Source organism: Ailuropoda melanoleuca, chromosome 8 (assembly GCF_002007445.2).
Source record: "Ailuropoda melanoleuca isolate Jingjing chromosome 8, ASM200744v2, whole genome shotgun sequence".
Classification (NCBI taxonomy): Eukaryota; Metazoa; Chordata; class Mammalia; order Carnivora; family Ursidae; genus Ailuropoda; species Ailuropoda melanoleuca.
This window is the reverse complement of record NC_048225.1, coordinates 60,291,750-60,306,816: the sequence shown is the minus strand read 5'-3', so window position 1 is coordinate 60,306,816 and position 15,067 is coordinate 60,291,750. Positions and strand designations below refer to the sequence as shown.

General features: G+C 41.2%; 1 protein-coding gene across 1 annotated transcript in view; it reads left to right on the top strand.

The window, feature by feature from the left end:
• RIC3 (RIC3 acetylcholine receptor chaperone) overlaps positions 1-15,067 on the top strand; it is a 49,010-nt gene that overhangs the window by 23,223 nt on the left and 10,720 nt on the right. The window contains 1 exon segment of the mRNA XM_002916171.4: positions 12,235-12,380. Within this exon segment, the coding sequence (XP_002916217.2) occupies positions 12,235-12,380 (146 nt within the window).

Genomic DNA, 15,067 nt, shown 5'->3' with positions numbered 1-15,067 from the left:
GGTCCGTTTGAAGACCCATGCCACACCTAAGAGTCATGAAAACCATAGATGAAAACCTGTGGGCGGGGCCTCCCAGCTGGGAGCTTTAACCACTGGGCCATGGAGTAAGAAGCCAGAGGAAGATATTTTCTCACTGTTGCTGCTGTTCACTCCCTTAGCTCAAATCACAGAGCTCTACCTTCCCTCCTGTACGTGCCATCTGCGCACTGCCCAAGCCAGCGATGCGGTACTGTGACCCTGGCTACTTTCTGCTTTGTGCGAGGGCTACTTCTCTGTAAGGCAGAGTTGTCCCCACCCTGCAGCTGGAGTTCTGCCATCTCATTGTTTCTGGGGCCTCAGGTCCTAGCTCAGAACGTTTACTCCTTGTAAGATGCTAAGGTGTGGACTCCTTGAGAACCTATCGATTCCAGCCTGCCACGTGGCAATGATTGTGTAAAACATTTTCCACAGTACTTCTCAGGAACTGGGGATCGGCTCCCTCCACCACAGAGAACATAGCTTGTGGCTCCCTTTCCCAAACCTCTCCTCTCCCAATCCTAAAAAGGTCACTTTCTCCCTGTCACTAATCCAACACCTTTTATCTTTCCAGGTAGGCCCCGTGAGACTTTACCTCCAATGCTGAAAGGCCCTGGTAGCCCCATGTGTTACATTGTTTCCCTTTTTATACTTCTATCCTTTAACCTTAGTGTCTGTGGCATTTGTTTTTCAAGTCTGTGTTTTTATGATTATTAGAAGAGCCCCAAATACCCCAGTATTTTCCATCCGATCAAAATTGAACACATTCCCAGGCTCTGGTAGTCTAGGAGAAGATTTAAGACACAAAACACATGTTCATTTATAGCCCTCAAAGTTCTTTCATAGAATGTTAATTCCATAATTGTAAGATTTTCTTAAAATTCCAGAAATAGGCAGTTTTTGAAACTTCATCTCAGTGCTTATGTAATAATCAAAATATGGGGAAGGTTTTTTAATACTATCTAATAAAACTTTCAGATAGCTTTTACCTGTGAGCGATATGTCTGTATACGTGTTTGAATAAGCCTCATGGAAGGTTGGTAGTGTCATGTTATGCCTCACATTAAGCACACTATCCATCCCAAGGACATAAAGACCAAGGAGAGGATCTAGGAATCAGAATCGAGGTGTCCTTACTTCTGTCCTTAGGATCAGCAACATTTCCTTTTCTGGAGCAGTGTGTCCAGTTGTAATCCTTCACCTGCTGGAAGTATGGCGTTGCCTAAGGGAGCATGAGGGTGCAGCCTGGGGCAGAAAACAGCCATAGCAGGCATACTGAGGACATGTGTGGCCCTGGAGATTAGGGCATGCATTGCGGGGATATAAACTTACGGAGGACAGATTTAGTCCATTTTGTTCACTGTGTTCACATAGTAGATACTAAGGAAATTCTTATTTTTTTTTTAAAGTTTAGATAATCGCTTTTGAAATAAGCATTTGTACATGTATTATGGTAGAAGAGGTAATCATGGCATTCTTTGCTGAGATCTTCTCTTCATGTCCTGACCTCTATATTCAGGGTCCTACTGAACATGTCTCATAGATGACCTACCCATCTTTAGGTAATAAATGTCTTTTGAATGAATGTGCAAAATGAACATCGTCTTCTATCCCCAGCTGACTCTACTCGAGTCACCTTTGATATTCTCCACCTCCGCAAATGGCGCCACCGTCTACTGCATCGGCCAAAGCAGAGATCCAATATTATCCTTGATTTACCTTGTCCTTCACTTCCTAGATCTCTTCAATCATCCCGTCTTGTCATTTCTTCCTAATTAATAAGTCTGTCTCCCTGCAAAAGACTCTAAGCTCTGCCAGAGCAGGGATTATCTGTATTATTCCCAGAGCCTAGCATAGGCCAACAGTAGGCTCTAAAAAAGTGTTAGTTGAGATGGAAGAATGAGTGAGTGAGTGAATGCTTTTTTTTTTTTTTTTTTTTTTTTTTTTTTTTTGGAAATATAGTTGACATACAGTGTTCTGTTAGTTTCAGGACACATAGTGCTTACCACAGTAAGTGAGTTACCATCTGTCACCATACATTATTGCAATATTATTCACTATATTCTCTGTGGTAATTTTCATCTTATTTATTTTATAGCTCAAAGTTCGTACCTCTTAATAATGTCCTTTACCAACTGGTATCCAAGATCTACAAAGAACTTCTCAAACTCAATACACGAGAAACAAATAAACAAATCATAAAATGGGCAGAAGATATGAACAGACACTTTTCCAATGAAGACATACAAATGGCTAACAGACACATGAAAAAATGTTCAAAATCATTAGCCATCAGGGAAATTCAAATCAAAACCACACTGAGATACCACCTTACGCCAGTTAGAATGGCAAAGATAGACAAGGCAAGAAACAACAATTGTTGGAGAGGATGTGGAGAAAGGGGATCCCTCCTACATTGTTGGTGGGAATGCAAGTTGGTACAGCCACTCTGGAAAACAGTGTGGAGGTCCCTTAAAAAGTTAAAAATTGAACTACCCTATGACCCAGCCATTGCACTACTGGGTGTTTACCCCAAAGATACAGACGTAGTAAAGAGAAGGGCCATATGCACCCCAATGTTCATAGCTGCATTGTCCACAATAGCCAAATCATGGAAGGAGCCGAGATGCCCTTCAACAGATGACTGGATTAAGAAGCTGTGGTCCATATATACAATGGAATATTACTCAGCTATCAGAAAGAACGAATTCTCAACATTTGCTGCAACATGGACGGCACTGGAGGAGATAATGCTAAGTGAAATAAGTCAAGCAGAGAAAGACAATTATCATATGATTTCTCTCATCTATGGAACATAAGAACTAGGATGATCGGTAGGGGAAGAAAGGGATAAAGAAAAGGGGGGTAATCAGAAGGGGGAATGAAACATGAGAGACTATGGACTATGAGAAACAAACTGAAGACTTCAGAGGGGAGGGGGTGGGGGAATGGGATAGACTGGTGATGGGTAGTAAGGAGGGCACGTATTGCATGGTGCACTGGGTGTTATACGCAACTAATGAAGCATCAAACTTTACATCGGAATCTGGGGATGTACTGTATGGTGATTAACATAATATAATAAAATAAAATTAAAAAAAAAATAATGTCCTTTACCTACTTCACCCATTTCCGCCCCTCCCCCCCATCAGCAACCACCAGTTTATTCTCTGTATTTGAGTCTGTTTCTGTGTGTTTTTGTTCTGTTTTGTTTTTTGTTTGTTTTTGTTTGCACATGTAAGTGATAAGGTATTTTGGTATTTGTCTTTCTCTGTCTGACTTATTTCACTTAGCATAATACCCTCTAGGTCCATCCACGTTGTNGTGTGTTTTTGTTCTGTTTTGTTTTTTGTTTGTTTTTGTTTGCACATGTAAGTGATAAGGTATTTTGGTATTTGTCTTTCTCTGTCTGACTTATTTCACTTAGCATAATACCCTCTAGGTCCATCCACGTTGTGAATGGCAAGATCTCATTCTTGGCTTGGTAATAGCGTTCCATTGTGTGTGTGTGTGTGTGTGTGTGTGTGTGTGTACACACACACACAACACATCTTCTTTATCCATTCATCCCATTGATGGACACTTGGGTTGCTTCCATGTCTTGGCTATTGTAAATAATGCTGCAATAAACACAGGGGTGCATACTTTCTGAATTAGTGTTGCTGTTTTCTTTGGGTAATGCCCAGTAGTGGAATTACTGGATCATATAATATTTCTATTTTTAATTTTTTGAGGAACCTCCAGACCGTTTTCCACAGTGGCTGCAACAATTTACATTCCCACCAACAGTGTACAAGGGTTCCTTTTTCTCTATATCCTTGTGAACACTTATTATTTCTTATCTTTTTGATTCTAGCCATTCTGACAGCTGTGAGGTGATATCTTTTTATGGTTTTGGTTTGTATTTCCCCGACGATTGGCGACGTTGAACATCTTTTCATGCATCTGTGAGCCATATGTATGTATGTCTTCTTTGGAAAGATATCTGTTCTGGTCCTCTGCCTATTTTTAATTGGATTATTTGTTGGGGAGGCAGTTTGGTGTTGAGTTGTAAAGTTCTTTATGTATTTTGGATATTAACCCCTTATCAGAAGTATCGTTTGTAAATACCTTCTCCCATTCAGTAGCCTTTTCATTTTGTTGATGATTTCCTTCACTGTACTAAAGCTCTTTACTTCAGTGTAGTCCCAATAATTTATTTTTACTTTTGTTTTCCTTGCCTGAGGAGACATATCTAGAAGAATGGTTTCAGGTCTCACATTTAGGTCTTTAATCCATTTTGAGTTTATTTTTGTCTATGATGTAAGAAAGTGGTCCAGTTGTATTCTTTTGCACGGAGCTGTCCAGTTTTCCCAATACCATTTATTGAGAAGACGGTCTTTTCTCCATTGTGTATTCTTCTAGCGATAGGTAGAGTAGCGATATGCTAGAAGGTTATAGTAAAAAGTTCCAGCAAAGTAATGAATAGGTCAGTGAGAGTGGAAATGAAAGGCCAAATCAAGGGGACTTGACAGAAGGGAGGAAAAAAAAAATGCAGGCTGTTGGGTGCCTGGGTGGCTCAGTCGGTTAAGTGTCTGCTGTCAGCTCAAGTCATGATCCCGGGGTCCTAGGATCGAGTCCCACATCAGGTCCCCCGCTCAGCAGGGGGTCTGCTTCTCCCTCTTCCTCTGCCCTTCCCACCCACTTATGCTCTCACTCACTCACTCTCTCTCAAATAAAATCTTTTTTTAAAAAAATTGCAGGCTGGAGGCACCTGGCTGGCTCAGTCAGAAGAGCATGTGACTCTTGATCTCGGGGTTGTGAGTTTGAGCCCCATGTTAGGTGTAGAGATTACTTGAATGATAAAAAGTTCAAAAAAAAAATCACAGGCTGTTTTCAGGATTCCTTGGTAGCAAACAGCCAACACTGGCTACCAAAAATTTGGAGAAGGTGACAGAATTTATTGGGAAAGTGGGGTGCTCACCATATCAAAGGAATAGCTGAAGATCCAGGTTTCAGAAAGAGGGGGGACCAGAGCAGCTCTGGGCAGTTAGAGGACAGAAACAAATGGACAGGTTCTTCAAGGACTGCTGTCAGAATGAATTAACATGAAAAGTTTTCAGATCTGGCTTATTGCATTCAACACCCAGTTTTAGGAGAAAGTACAATTGGTCCAACATGGATCCTTTTTTTTTTTTTTTTAGAGATTTTATTTATTTATTTGACAGAGATAGAGACCGCCAGCGAGAGAGGGTACACAAGCAGGGGGAGTGGGAGAGGAAGAAGCAGGCTCCTAGCAGAGGAGCCTGATGTGGGGCTCGATCCCATAACACCGGGATCATGCCCTGATCCGAAGGCAGACGCTTAACCGCTGTGCCACCCAGGCACCCCAACATGGATCCTTTCTATATCACTGAATCAGTCAGTGCAGCCAAGGGATGGAGTGTGATGTTTGGCTTTGGGCCGCGTGGCCACCCTTGAAAGAGGTTAGGGAATGGATAGCTTCACTCTAACCTTGGCACTATGAACAAAAGAGGGGTTGGTTCCCCAAAAGGAAAACTAGGTAATAGCAATGAAAGAGAAGAAAGTGCTAAAGATGAGTTGGAGATTGTGGCCCAAACGACAAGGAAGATTATGATGTCAACCAATATGAAAACACAAAAGGAGAAAGACGGTAAGGCTTTGGTGTAGGGATCATGAGTTCAGCTTTGAATATGGTTGAGGTGCCATGGGAACATCTGTGTATGATAAACACCAACAATAGGAAATTTGGGTATTGAGGTCAGCACAAGGACACGAGTTTGGAAGTCATTTGGCTGGAGGTAAGCAAGGGCCATGGGGAGAGAGGAGATCCAATTCCTGAGGCCCGTCATACTGTGCGCCTGCGGTCCTCGCTGGTCTGAGTTCTGTTCTCATCACGAATGGTGTCGTAAGAAACTGTTTCATTCTCTCTGTGCCTTACTTTGGATTCAGAACTTGATGATACCTCTGGGTTTATAACATTGGAAAGTCTGGTCTTCCAACTTGACCTTCTGTTTTTCTAGCATCTTGGAATCGGCCATACCCAGCCTCCGCAAAGCTGGCTGCTCATGCAGCGGTTCCTCGTCCTGGGCCAACTAGGCCTGGCTTTGAAGAGTGAATTTAAGGTTAACCTCATTAATAGCAAGGCCTGTAAGTTTCTGCCTTGATCACTGGAGTTGTGAGACTGGTTTTCCTGTGGTAAGTCAGGATTAGAGGTAGAGTGTGGGTAGCATCTGTGTAGAAGCAGTGGTTTAATTTGTGATACGGGGTCTGCTTCCCGAGGGCATGACTATAAGAATGGACAAGTGAGAGCCCAAGGATTGAGCCTTCAGGAAAACCATGCGTTTAGGAGGCAGATTGAGGGGGGGTGGGTAGTGAGCCAGGATCAGAGATCCAAGGAATGGTTAAAGTGGGAGGAATACAGAGGTCTCAATAGCCAAGGGAAGAGAACATCTCGAGAAGAGGATGGCCCATAGTACAGAGAAGTCAAGAAGAATGAAATGTAAAAAAAGATTCTTGGACTTGAGAGTAAAGTATTACGATTTTCACAAGTTTTGGTATAATGATGGAGTAGAAGCCAGATTTCAGGGAGGTGGGAGAAAACAGGTGGTAAGGAAATGGGGACCAATTAAACTAACACATCCTTATTGAGCGCTCGCAATGTTCATGGCACTGTGTCTGTACTGTCTGAATTTATCAGTGCCCTCCAGGACTATAAAGCCAAGCTGAGAGAATGAGGAATCTGTGAAAACCTCATTACATAAATTCAGAAGCTGTAAGGCAGACCATGATTAATTGCCTGATGCATGACGTGGACAGTAGGAATGTCCACGTTCAGAGGTAAAAGAGGATGCTTTAATTTAGAATTATCTGAGAAAGCTTCACTTGCCTGTTTCTGCTCCTAACCAAGCTATCCCTTTTAAAATTAGGGGTTCTGGTTTTCCATGAGTTAGGAAACAGAGTCAAGACTGTTCCATTCAGTAAAAATCAAAACGCACAGAGTACAGTCCAGAGAAGTAGCACGTGCAGCCCAAGGGCCGGAGCTTTGTGATAAGCACGTAGTCTCTTTTCTTTGCCTTCCAAGTGTTTATTTAAATCCCAGTGAGTTAGCACACGGTGTGATATTAGTTTCAGGTGTAGAATTTGGTGATTTATCACTCATAGCACCCAGTGCTCATCACGGCAAGTGCCCTCCTTAATCCCCATCACCCATTTAACCCACCCCCTACCCATCTCCCTTCCAGTAACCCTCAGTTTATTCTCCATAGTTAAGAGTCTGTTTCTTGGTTTGCCTCTTTTTTCCTCCTATGTTCATCTGGTTTGTTTCTTAAATTCCACATATGAATGAAATCATATGGTATTTGTCTTTCTCTGTCTTTTCGCTTCTCACAGTACTGTCTAGCTCCATCCATGGCACGATAAATGGCAAGATTTCATTCTTTTTATGGCTGAGTTATGCTCCATTGTATATGTGTAGCACATCTTTTATCCATTCATCGGTTGATGGACATTTGGGCTCTTTCCATAGTTTGGCTATTGTTAATGCTGCCATAGACATTGGGGTGCATGTACCCCTTTGAATCGGTATTTTTGTATCCTTTGGGTAAATACCCAGTAGTGCTATTGCTGAGTCATAGGGTAGCTCTATTTTTAACTTTTTGAGGAACCTTCATACCGTTTTCCAGAGCGGCTGCACCAGTGTGCATTTTTTTTTTTTTTTTAGAGATTTTATTTATTTATTTGACAGAGATAGAGACCGCCAGCGAGAGAGGGTACACAAGCAGGGGGAGTGGGAGAGGAAGAAGCAGGCTCCTAGCAGAGGAGCCTGATGTGGGGCTCGATCCCATAACACCGGGATCATGCCCTGATCCGAAGGCAGACGCTTAACCGCTGTGCCACCCAGGCACCCCAACATGGATCCTTTCTATATCACTGAATCAGTCAGTGCAGCCAAGGGATGGAGTGTGATGTTTGGCTTTGGGCCGCGTGGCCACCCTTGAAAGAGGTTAGGGAATGGATAGCTTCACTCTAACCTTGGCACTATGAACAAAAGAGGGGTTGGTTCCCCAAAAGGAAAACTAGGTAATAGCAATGAAAGAGAAGAAAGTGCTAAAGATGAGTTGGAGATTGTGGCCCAAACGACAAGGAAGATTATGATGTCAACCAATATGAAAACACAAAAGGAGAAAGACGGTAAGGCTTTGGTGTAGGGATCATGAGTTCAGCTTTGAATATGGTTGAGGTGCCATGGGAACATCTGTGTATGATAAACACCAACAATAGGAAATTTGGGTATTGAGGTCAGCACAAGGACACGAGTTTGGAAGTCATTTGGCTGGAGGTAAGCAAGGGCCATGGGGAGAGAGGAGATCCAATTCCTGAGGCCCGTCATACTGTGCGCCTGCGGTCCTCGCTGGTCTGAGTTCTGTTCTCATCACGAATGGTGTCGTAAGAAACTGTTTCATTCTCTCTGTGCCTTACTTTGGATTCAGAACTTGATGATACCTCTGGGTTTATAACATTGGAAAGTCTGGTCTTCCAACTTGACCTTCTGTTTTTCTAGCATCTTGGAATCGGCCATACCCAGCCTCCGCAAAGCTGGCTGCTCATGCAGCGGTTCCTCGTCCTGGGCCAACTAGGCCTGGCTTTGAAGAGTGAATTTAAGGTTAACCTCATTAATAGCAAGGCCTGTAAGTTTCTGCCTTGATCACTGGAGTTGTGAGACTGGTTTTCCTGTGGTAAGTCAGGATTAGAGGTAGAGTGTGGGTAGCATCTGTGTAGAAGCAGTGGTTTAATTTGTGATACGGGGTCTGCTTCCTGAGGGCATGACTATAAGAATGGACAAGTGAGAGCCCAAGGATTGAGCCTTCAGGAAAACCATGCATTTAGGAGGCAGATTGAGGGGGGGTGGGTAGTGAGCCAGGATCAGAGATCCAAGGAATGGTTAAAGTGGGAGGAATACAGAGGTCTCAATAGCCAAGGGAAGAGAACATCTCGAGAAGAGGATGGCCCATAGTACAGAGAAGTCAAGAAGAATGAAATGTAAAAAAAGATTCTTGGACTTGAGAGTAAAGTATTACGATTTTCACAAGTTTTGGTATAATGATGGAGTAGAAGCCAGATTTCAGGGAGGTGGGAGAAAACAGGTGGTAAGGAAATGGGGACCAATTAAACTAACACATCCTTATTGAGCGCTCGCAATGTTCATGGCACTGTGTCTGTACTGTCTGAATTTATCAGTGCCCTCCAGGACTATAAAGCCAAGCTGAGAGAATGAGGAATCTGTGAAAACCTCATTACATAAATTCAGAAGCTGTAAGGCAGACCATGATTAATTGCCTGATGCATGACGTGGACAGTAGGAATGTCCACGTTCAGAGGTAAAAGAGGATGCTTTAATTTAGAATTATCTGAGAAAGCTTCACTTGCCTGTTTCTGCTCCTAACCAAGCTATCCCTTTTAAAATTAGGGGTTCTGGTTTTCCATGAGTTAGGAAACGGAGTCAAGACTGTTCCATTCAGTAAAAATCAAAACGCACAGAGTACAGTCCAGAGAAGTAGCACGTGCAGCCCAAGGGCCGGAGCTTTGTGATAAGCACGTAGTCTCTTCTTCGCCTTCCAAGTGTTTATTTAAATCCNACGCACAGAGTACAGTCCAGAGAAGTAGCACGTGCAGCCCAAGGGCCGGAGCTTTGTGATAAGCACGTAGTCTCTTTTCTTTGCCTTCCAAGTGTTTATTTAAATCCCAGTGAGTTAGCACACGGTGTGATATTAGTTTCAGGTNCCCAGCGTTCTGGGATCGAGCCCCACATCAGGCTCCTCTGCTATGAGCCTGCTTCTTCCTCTCCCACTCCCCCTGCTTGTGTTCCCTCTCTTGCTGGCTGTCTCTATCTCTGTCAAATAAATAAATAAAATCTTTAAAAAAAAAATAAATAAATCCCAGTGAGTTAGCACACGGTGTGATATTAGTTTCAGGCGTAGAATTTGGTGATTTATCACTCATAGCACCCAGTGCTCATCACGGCAAGTGCCCTCCTTAATCCCCATCACCCATTTAACCCACCCCCTACCCATCTCCCTTCCAGTAACCCTCAGTTTATTCTCCATAGTTAAGAGTCTGTTTCTTGGTTTGCCTCTTTTTTCCTCCTATGTTCATCTGGTTTGTTTCTTAAATTCCACATATGAATGAAATCATATGGTATTTGTCTTTCTCTGTCTTTTCGCTTCTCACAGTACTGTCTAGCTCCATCCATGGCACGATAAATGGCAAGATTTCATTCTTTTTATGGCTGAGTTATGCTCCATTGTATATGTGTAGCACATCTTTTATCCATTCATCGGTTGATGGACATTTGGGCTCTTTCCATAGTTTGGCTATTGTTAATGCTGCCATAGACATTGGGGTGCATGTACCCCTTTGAATCGGTATTTTTGTATCCTTTGGGTAAATACCCAGTAGTGCTATTGCTGAGTCATAGGGTAGCTCTATTTTTAACTTTTTGAGGAACCTTCATACCGTTTTCCAGAGCGGCTGCACCAGTGTGCATTCCCACCAACAGTGTAAGAGGGTTTCCCTTTCTCTGCATCCTCACCAACACCTGTTGTTTCTTGTATTGTTGATTTTAGTTATTCTGACAGGTGTGAGTTGACATCTCATCGTGGTTTTGATTTGCATTCCCTGGTAATGAGGGATGTTGGCGCATCTTTTCATGTGTCTCTTGGCCATCTGTACATTGTCTTCAGAAAAATGTCCATTTGTGTCTTCTGTCTATTTTTTGACTGGGTCGTTTTTTGGGGGGTGAGTTTTATAAGTTTTTTATATATTTTGGATTCTAGCAAATAGGCTTTTTTAGCTAGGGGTGCCCTAGCTGAGTCAGAAGCCCCCCCACAAAGTGGGTTGTTATAATAGTAAGAATTAGGAGTTCTATAGAGCAGATGAGAGTCAGGATTCCCGTAGGGATAGGAAGACTAGAGCTGTAAGAGGCCCACTACATTTAAGATTTTAGCTGAATGTGGGACAGACAGGCTTCTTCAGTTCGTGGCTTTGAGACCATTTGGTGTGGAAGAAGTGGAGCTCATGGTGCTTTTTTTTTTTCCTTCCCACTGAGGTCTGTGGAAATGTTGCACCTTCGTTTTACTCACTTACCATCTTAACATTGGAGGGAGGAGCACTTTTTTCCCCTGCTAGTCAGTAAGGCTAAGGTTTGCAACGCTAAGCATAAAAAAGACTGGCTGGTTAGGAAAAACTGATGGCACCTCCATGAGCTAGTATTAAAGGTCATTTTTCCTTCTTGAATTTACGTTGCCTTCGAATGTTTTGGATTTTTAGGAGGAGAATAAGTAGTCTCTGTTAAATCGTGCCCCTAGAGAAAACCGGTCCCAACCCAGCTCTCAGTCTTTGAGTAGAACTTTGTCTGCCTATGAGTGTGATGCAGTGCTTCCGTCGCCAAGAGAATCAGCGGGCCCTTAATCTTGAGCCTTGTCTTATTTACGTACACATCACCCAGACTTACCCAGCTAAACTGGGACGCAAACCCAGGTTTTCTAAACTGGAACTTGAGCATTGTGCTGTAGAATTGCGTAGAATGCAATCAGAAGTCAGGAGACTTGCGTTGTGGTTCAGGTGCTGACATTAACTAGCAATAGGAATAAATGTAGAACTTCCCCTCTGTGGGCCTCAGCTTCTCTGGTCTAGATGACTGATTTGTCAGAATGATCCAGCTCTGAAATGTTTGGTGTATCTTTATTTCCACACAAGTCGATGCAGCCTAGTGATTCCAGGGTTGGGCTAGTAAGATATTTTTCCGCTAGAGTCTAATGACTCAGCACATTTTCTTTTAATGACCTTGCTTCAGAGAAAAGTGGCTTATAGTAAATGGGCAGTAAGAGTAACTGTGAAATTTGGAGATTAGAGAACCAGGGCAGTGAGGTCTACTGAAAGAACACTGAACTGAAAGCTGAAACATCTGGGGTCTGCTTCCAGTATTGACCTTAATTCATTGTGGGACCTTGGGCAATCACTTGATCTTTCTGAGCCTGTGTTTTCCCATAACATATCTAGTTATCAGCTATGCATTTCCAGGATCAATTTCTAGAATACTTACCTGCTGCTGTTGGACTTCCTATTCTAGGATCCAGACAGATCATAGTGATGTCTCTGTTCATTGCCCAGGAATTCATTTTTCATTAAATGGCTGGGTTGTCTGTTATCTCTAAACAGAGCACAGACTGTGACTTCTGACCAAGAAAAACGGTTGCTGCATCAGCTCCGAGAAATCACCAGGGTCATGAAAGAAGGAAAATTCACTGACAGACCCACTCCAGAGAAAGAAGCTGAGGAGGCCCCTTACATGGAGGACTGGGAAGGTAAACAGTGTCTTGTCATTTCTTGGTTAGCTGTCAGCCCAGAAAAGAGATCTTAAAATTTTTTTAAATATAATGTATATATAATAAAATTTAACAGTTTTAACTATCTGGTTGGATAAGTTTTGAGAAATGTATAAAGTGGTATAATTATACCGCAATCACGTTCTAGGATGTTTCCATCCTTTCAGAAAGTTCTCTTCCCCTTTGGAGGGAATCCCTTCCTCTGCCCTGGAAACAATGTAACCACTTTCTGTCCCTATAGTTGTACCTTTTCTATGTAAATGGATCCTATTGCACATGCTGTTCTGTTTCTGGCTTCTTTAATTTAGCATAATGCCTTTGAGAGTCATGTGTTGAATGTATCAGTATTTGTTTTTAATTGCTGAGTAGTACTCTTACATATATATACTGTTACTTGTTTTTCTGTTCACTAGTTTAGGGACATTTAGGTTGTCTCCAGCTTTGAGCTATTAGGAATCAAGCTGCTATGAACTTTTGTATACACATCTTGGTTTGAACATGTATTTTTATTTCTTTTGGGTCTATCCTAGGAATGAGATTTATTTCTGGGCTTTTATGTTAAGTGTATGTTGAACATTTTTAGAAGCTGTCGACCTGTTTTCCAAAGTGGCTTTGCCATTTTGCCTTCTGCCAGCAATGTATGAGTATTGTAGTTACTCCACATCCTTGGTAACACTTGGTATTGTCAGTCTCTTTACTTTTAGCCATTCTAGTGAGTATATAGTGGTACTTCACTTGTGACTTTAATTTGCACTTCCCCAGTGACTAATAATGAACATTTTTAAATGTATTTATTTGCCATCTGTGTATCTTTAGTGAAGTGTTTCTTCACATTGTTTGCCAATTTTTTATGGCAACATTTTTTATGGGTTGATTTTTTTTTTTTTTTAAAGATTTTATTTATTTATTCGACAGAGATAGAGACAGCCAGGGAGAGGGAACACAAGCAGGGGGAGTGGGAGAGGAAGAAGCAGGCTCATAGAGGAAGAGCCTGATGTGGGGCTCGATCCCATAATGCCGGGATCACGCCCTGAGCTGAAAGCAGACGCTTAACCCCTGTGCCACCCAGGCGCCCCATGATTATGTTTTTATTGAGTTACAAGAGTTCTTTATATATTATGGATATAAGTTTATTATCAGTTATGTATTTTACAAATATTTTCTCCTACACTGTGGCTTTCCCTTCTGTTTTCAGTGGCATCGTTCAAAGAGCAGAAGTTCTATTTTGATGAAGTTTAGTTTATCATTTTTCTCTTTTATGATTTTTTACCTAACTCAAGGTTTGCCTAATTCCTATGTTTTCTTCTTCTAGAAGTGTTATAGTTTTAGCTTACATTTAGGCCTATGAGCCATTTTGAGCCAGTTTTTATATATGGTGTGAGGCATTAGAACTGAGGTTAATTTTTTTCCATGATGATATCTAATTATTCCCACTTATTTGGAACATTTAATTACTTTGGCATGTTGGTTGAAAATCATTTGACCATGTATGTGTGAGTCTATTCTGGATTCTCTTTTAAAATTTTTTAAATTTATATTTAAATAACATACATATATATATAATATATATATAACATATATATAACACACATATATAACATATATATATAACATAAATATAACATATATAACATATTTGTATATAAATAACATACAACATATGTTAGTTATATGTATAACGTACAGTGTTACTAGTTTCAGGTGTACAGTATAATGATTCAACAATTCTATACATACTTAGTGCTCATCATAAGTGATGACTCTTAATTCCCTTTACCTATTTCATCCATCCCCCACCCATCTTTCTGGCAACCACCAGTTTGTTTTCTATATTTAAGAGTCTGAGGTTTTTTTGTTTCTTTCTTTCTTTTTTTTTTTTAAAGTTTATTTATTTGAGAGAGAGGGAGAGAGGGAGAGAATGAGAGAGCACAAGTAGGGGAGACTAGAGGGAGAAGAGAAGCAGACTCCCCACTGAGCAGGGAGCGTGATGCGGGGCTTAATCCCAGGACCCTGAGATCATGACCTGACCCAAAGGCAGACGCTTAACTGGCTGAGCCACCCAGGTGCTCCTGTTTCTCTTTTTTTGTTTTGTTTCTTAAAGTTCACATATGAGTAAAATCATGTCTATACTTATACCAATATCACAATGTCTATACCACTGTGTCTGTATATTAAGTCTTGAAATCAGGTAGCGTAAATTCAACTTGGTTTTTTCCCTTTCGTTTACAAATTATTTTGGTTATTCTAGGCCCTTCATATTTTCACAAAAATGTAGAATCAGTATGTCAGTTTCAATGAAGAAGCCCAGTGGGATTCTGATTGGTATCATATTGAACCTTTAGAGCAACATGGAAGAATTAACATCATAGCAATATTGAATCTTCCAGTACATGAACATTTTATATCTCGCCATTTATTTAGATCTTTAATTTTTCAGCAGAGTTTATAGTTTTCAGTATATAGGTCTTGTACATGTTTTATAAACTTATGCTTAAGTAGTTCATATTTTTGAAGATAATGTGTTTATTTTAAAATTTCTAATTGCTTGTTATTATATAGAAATACAACTTATTTTTGTATTCTGACCTCGTTTCCTGTCACCTTTCTAAACACACTTAGTTCTAGTAGGTTTTTTTTTTTCTTTAGGTTTCTAAGGATTAAATTTC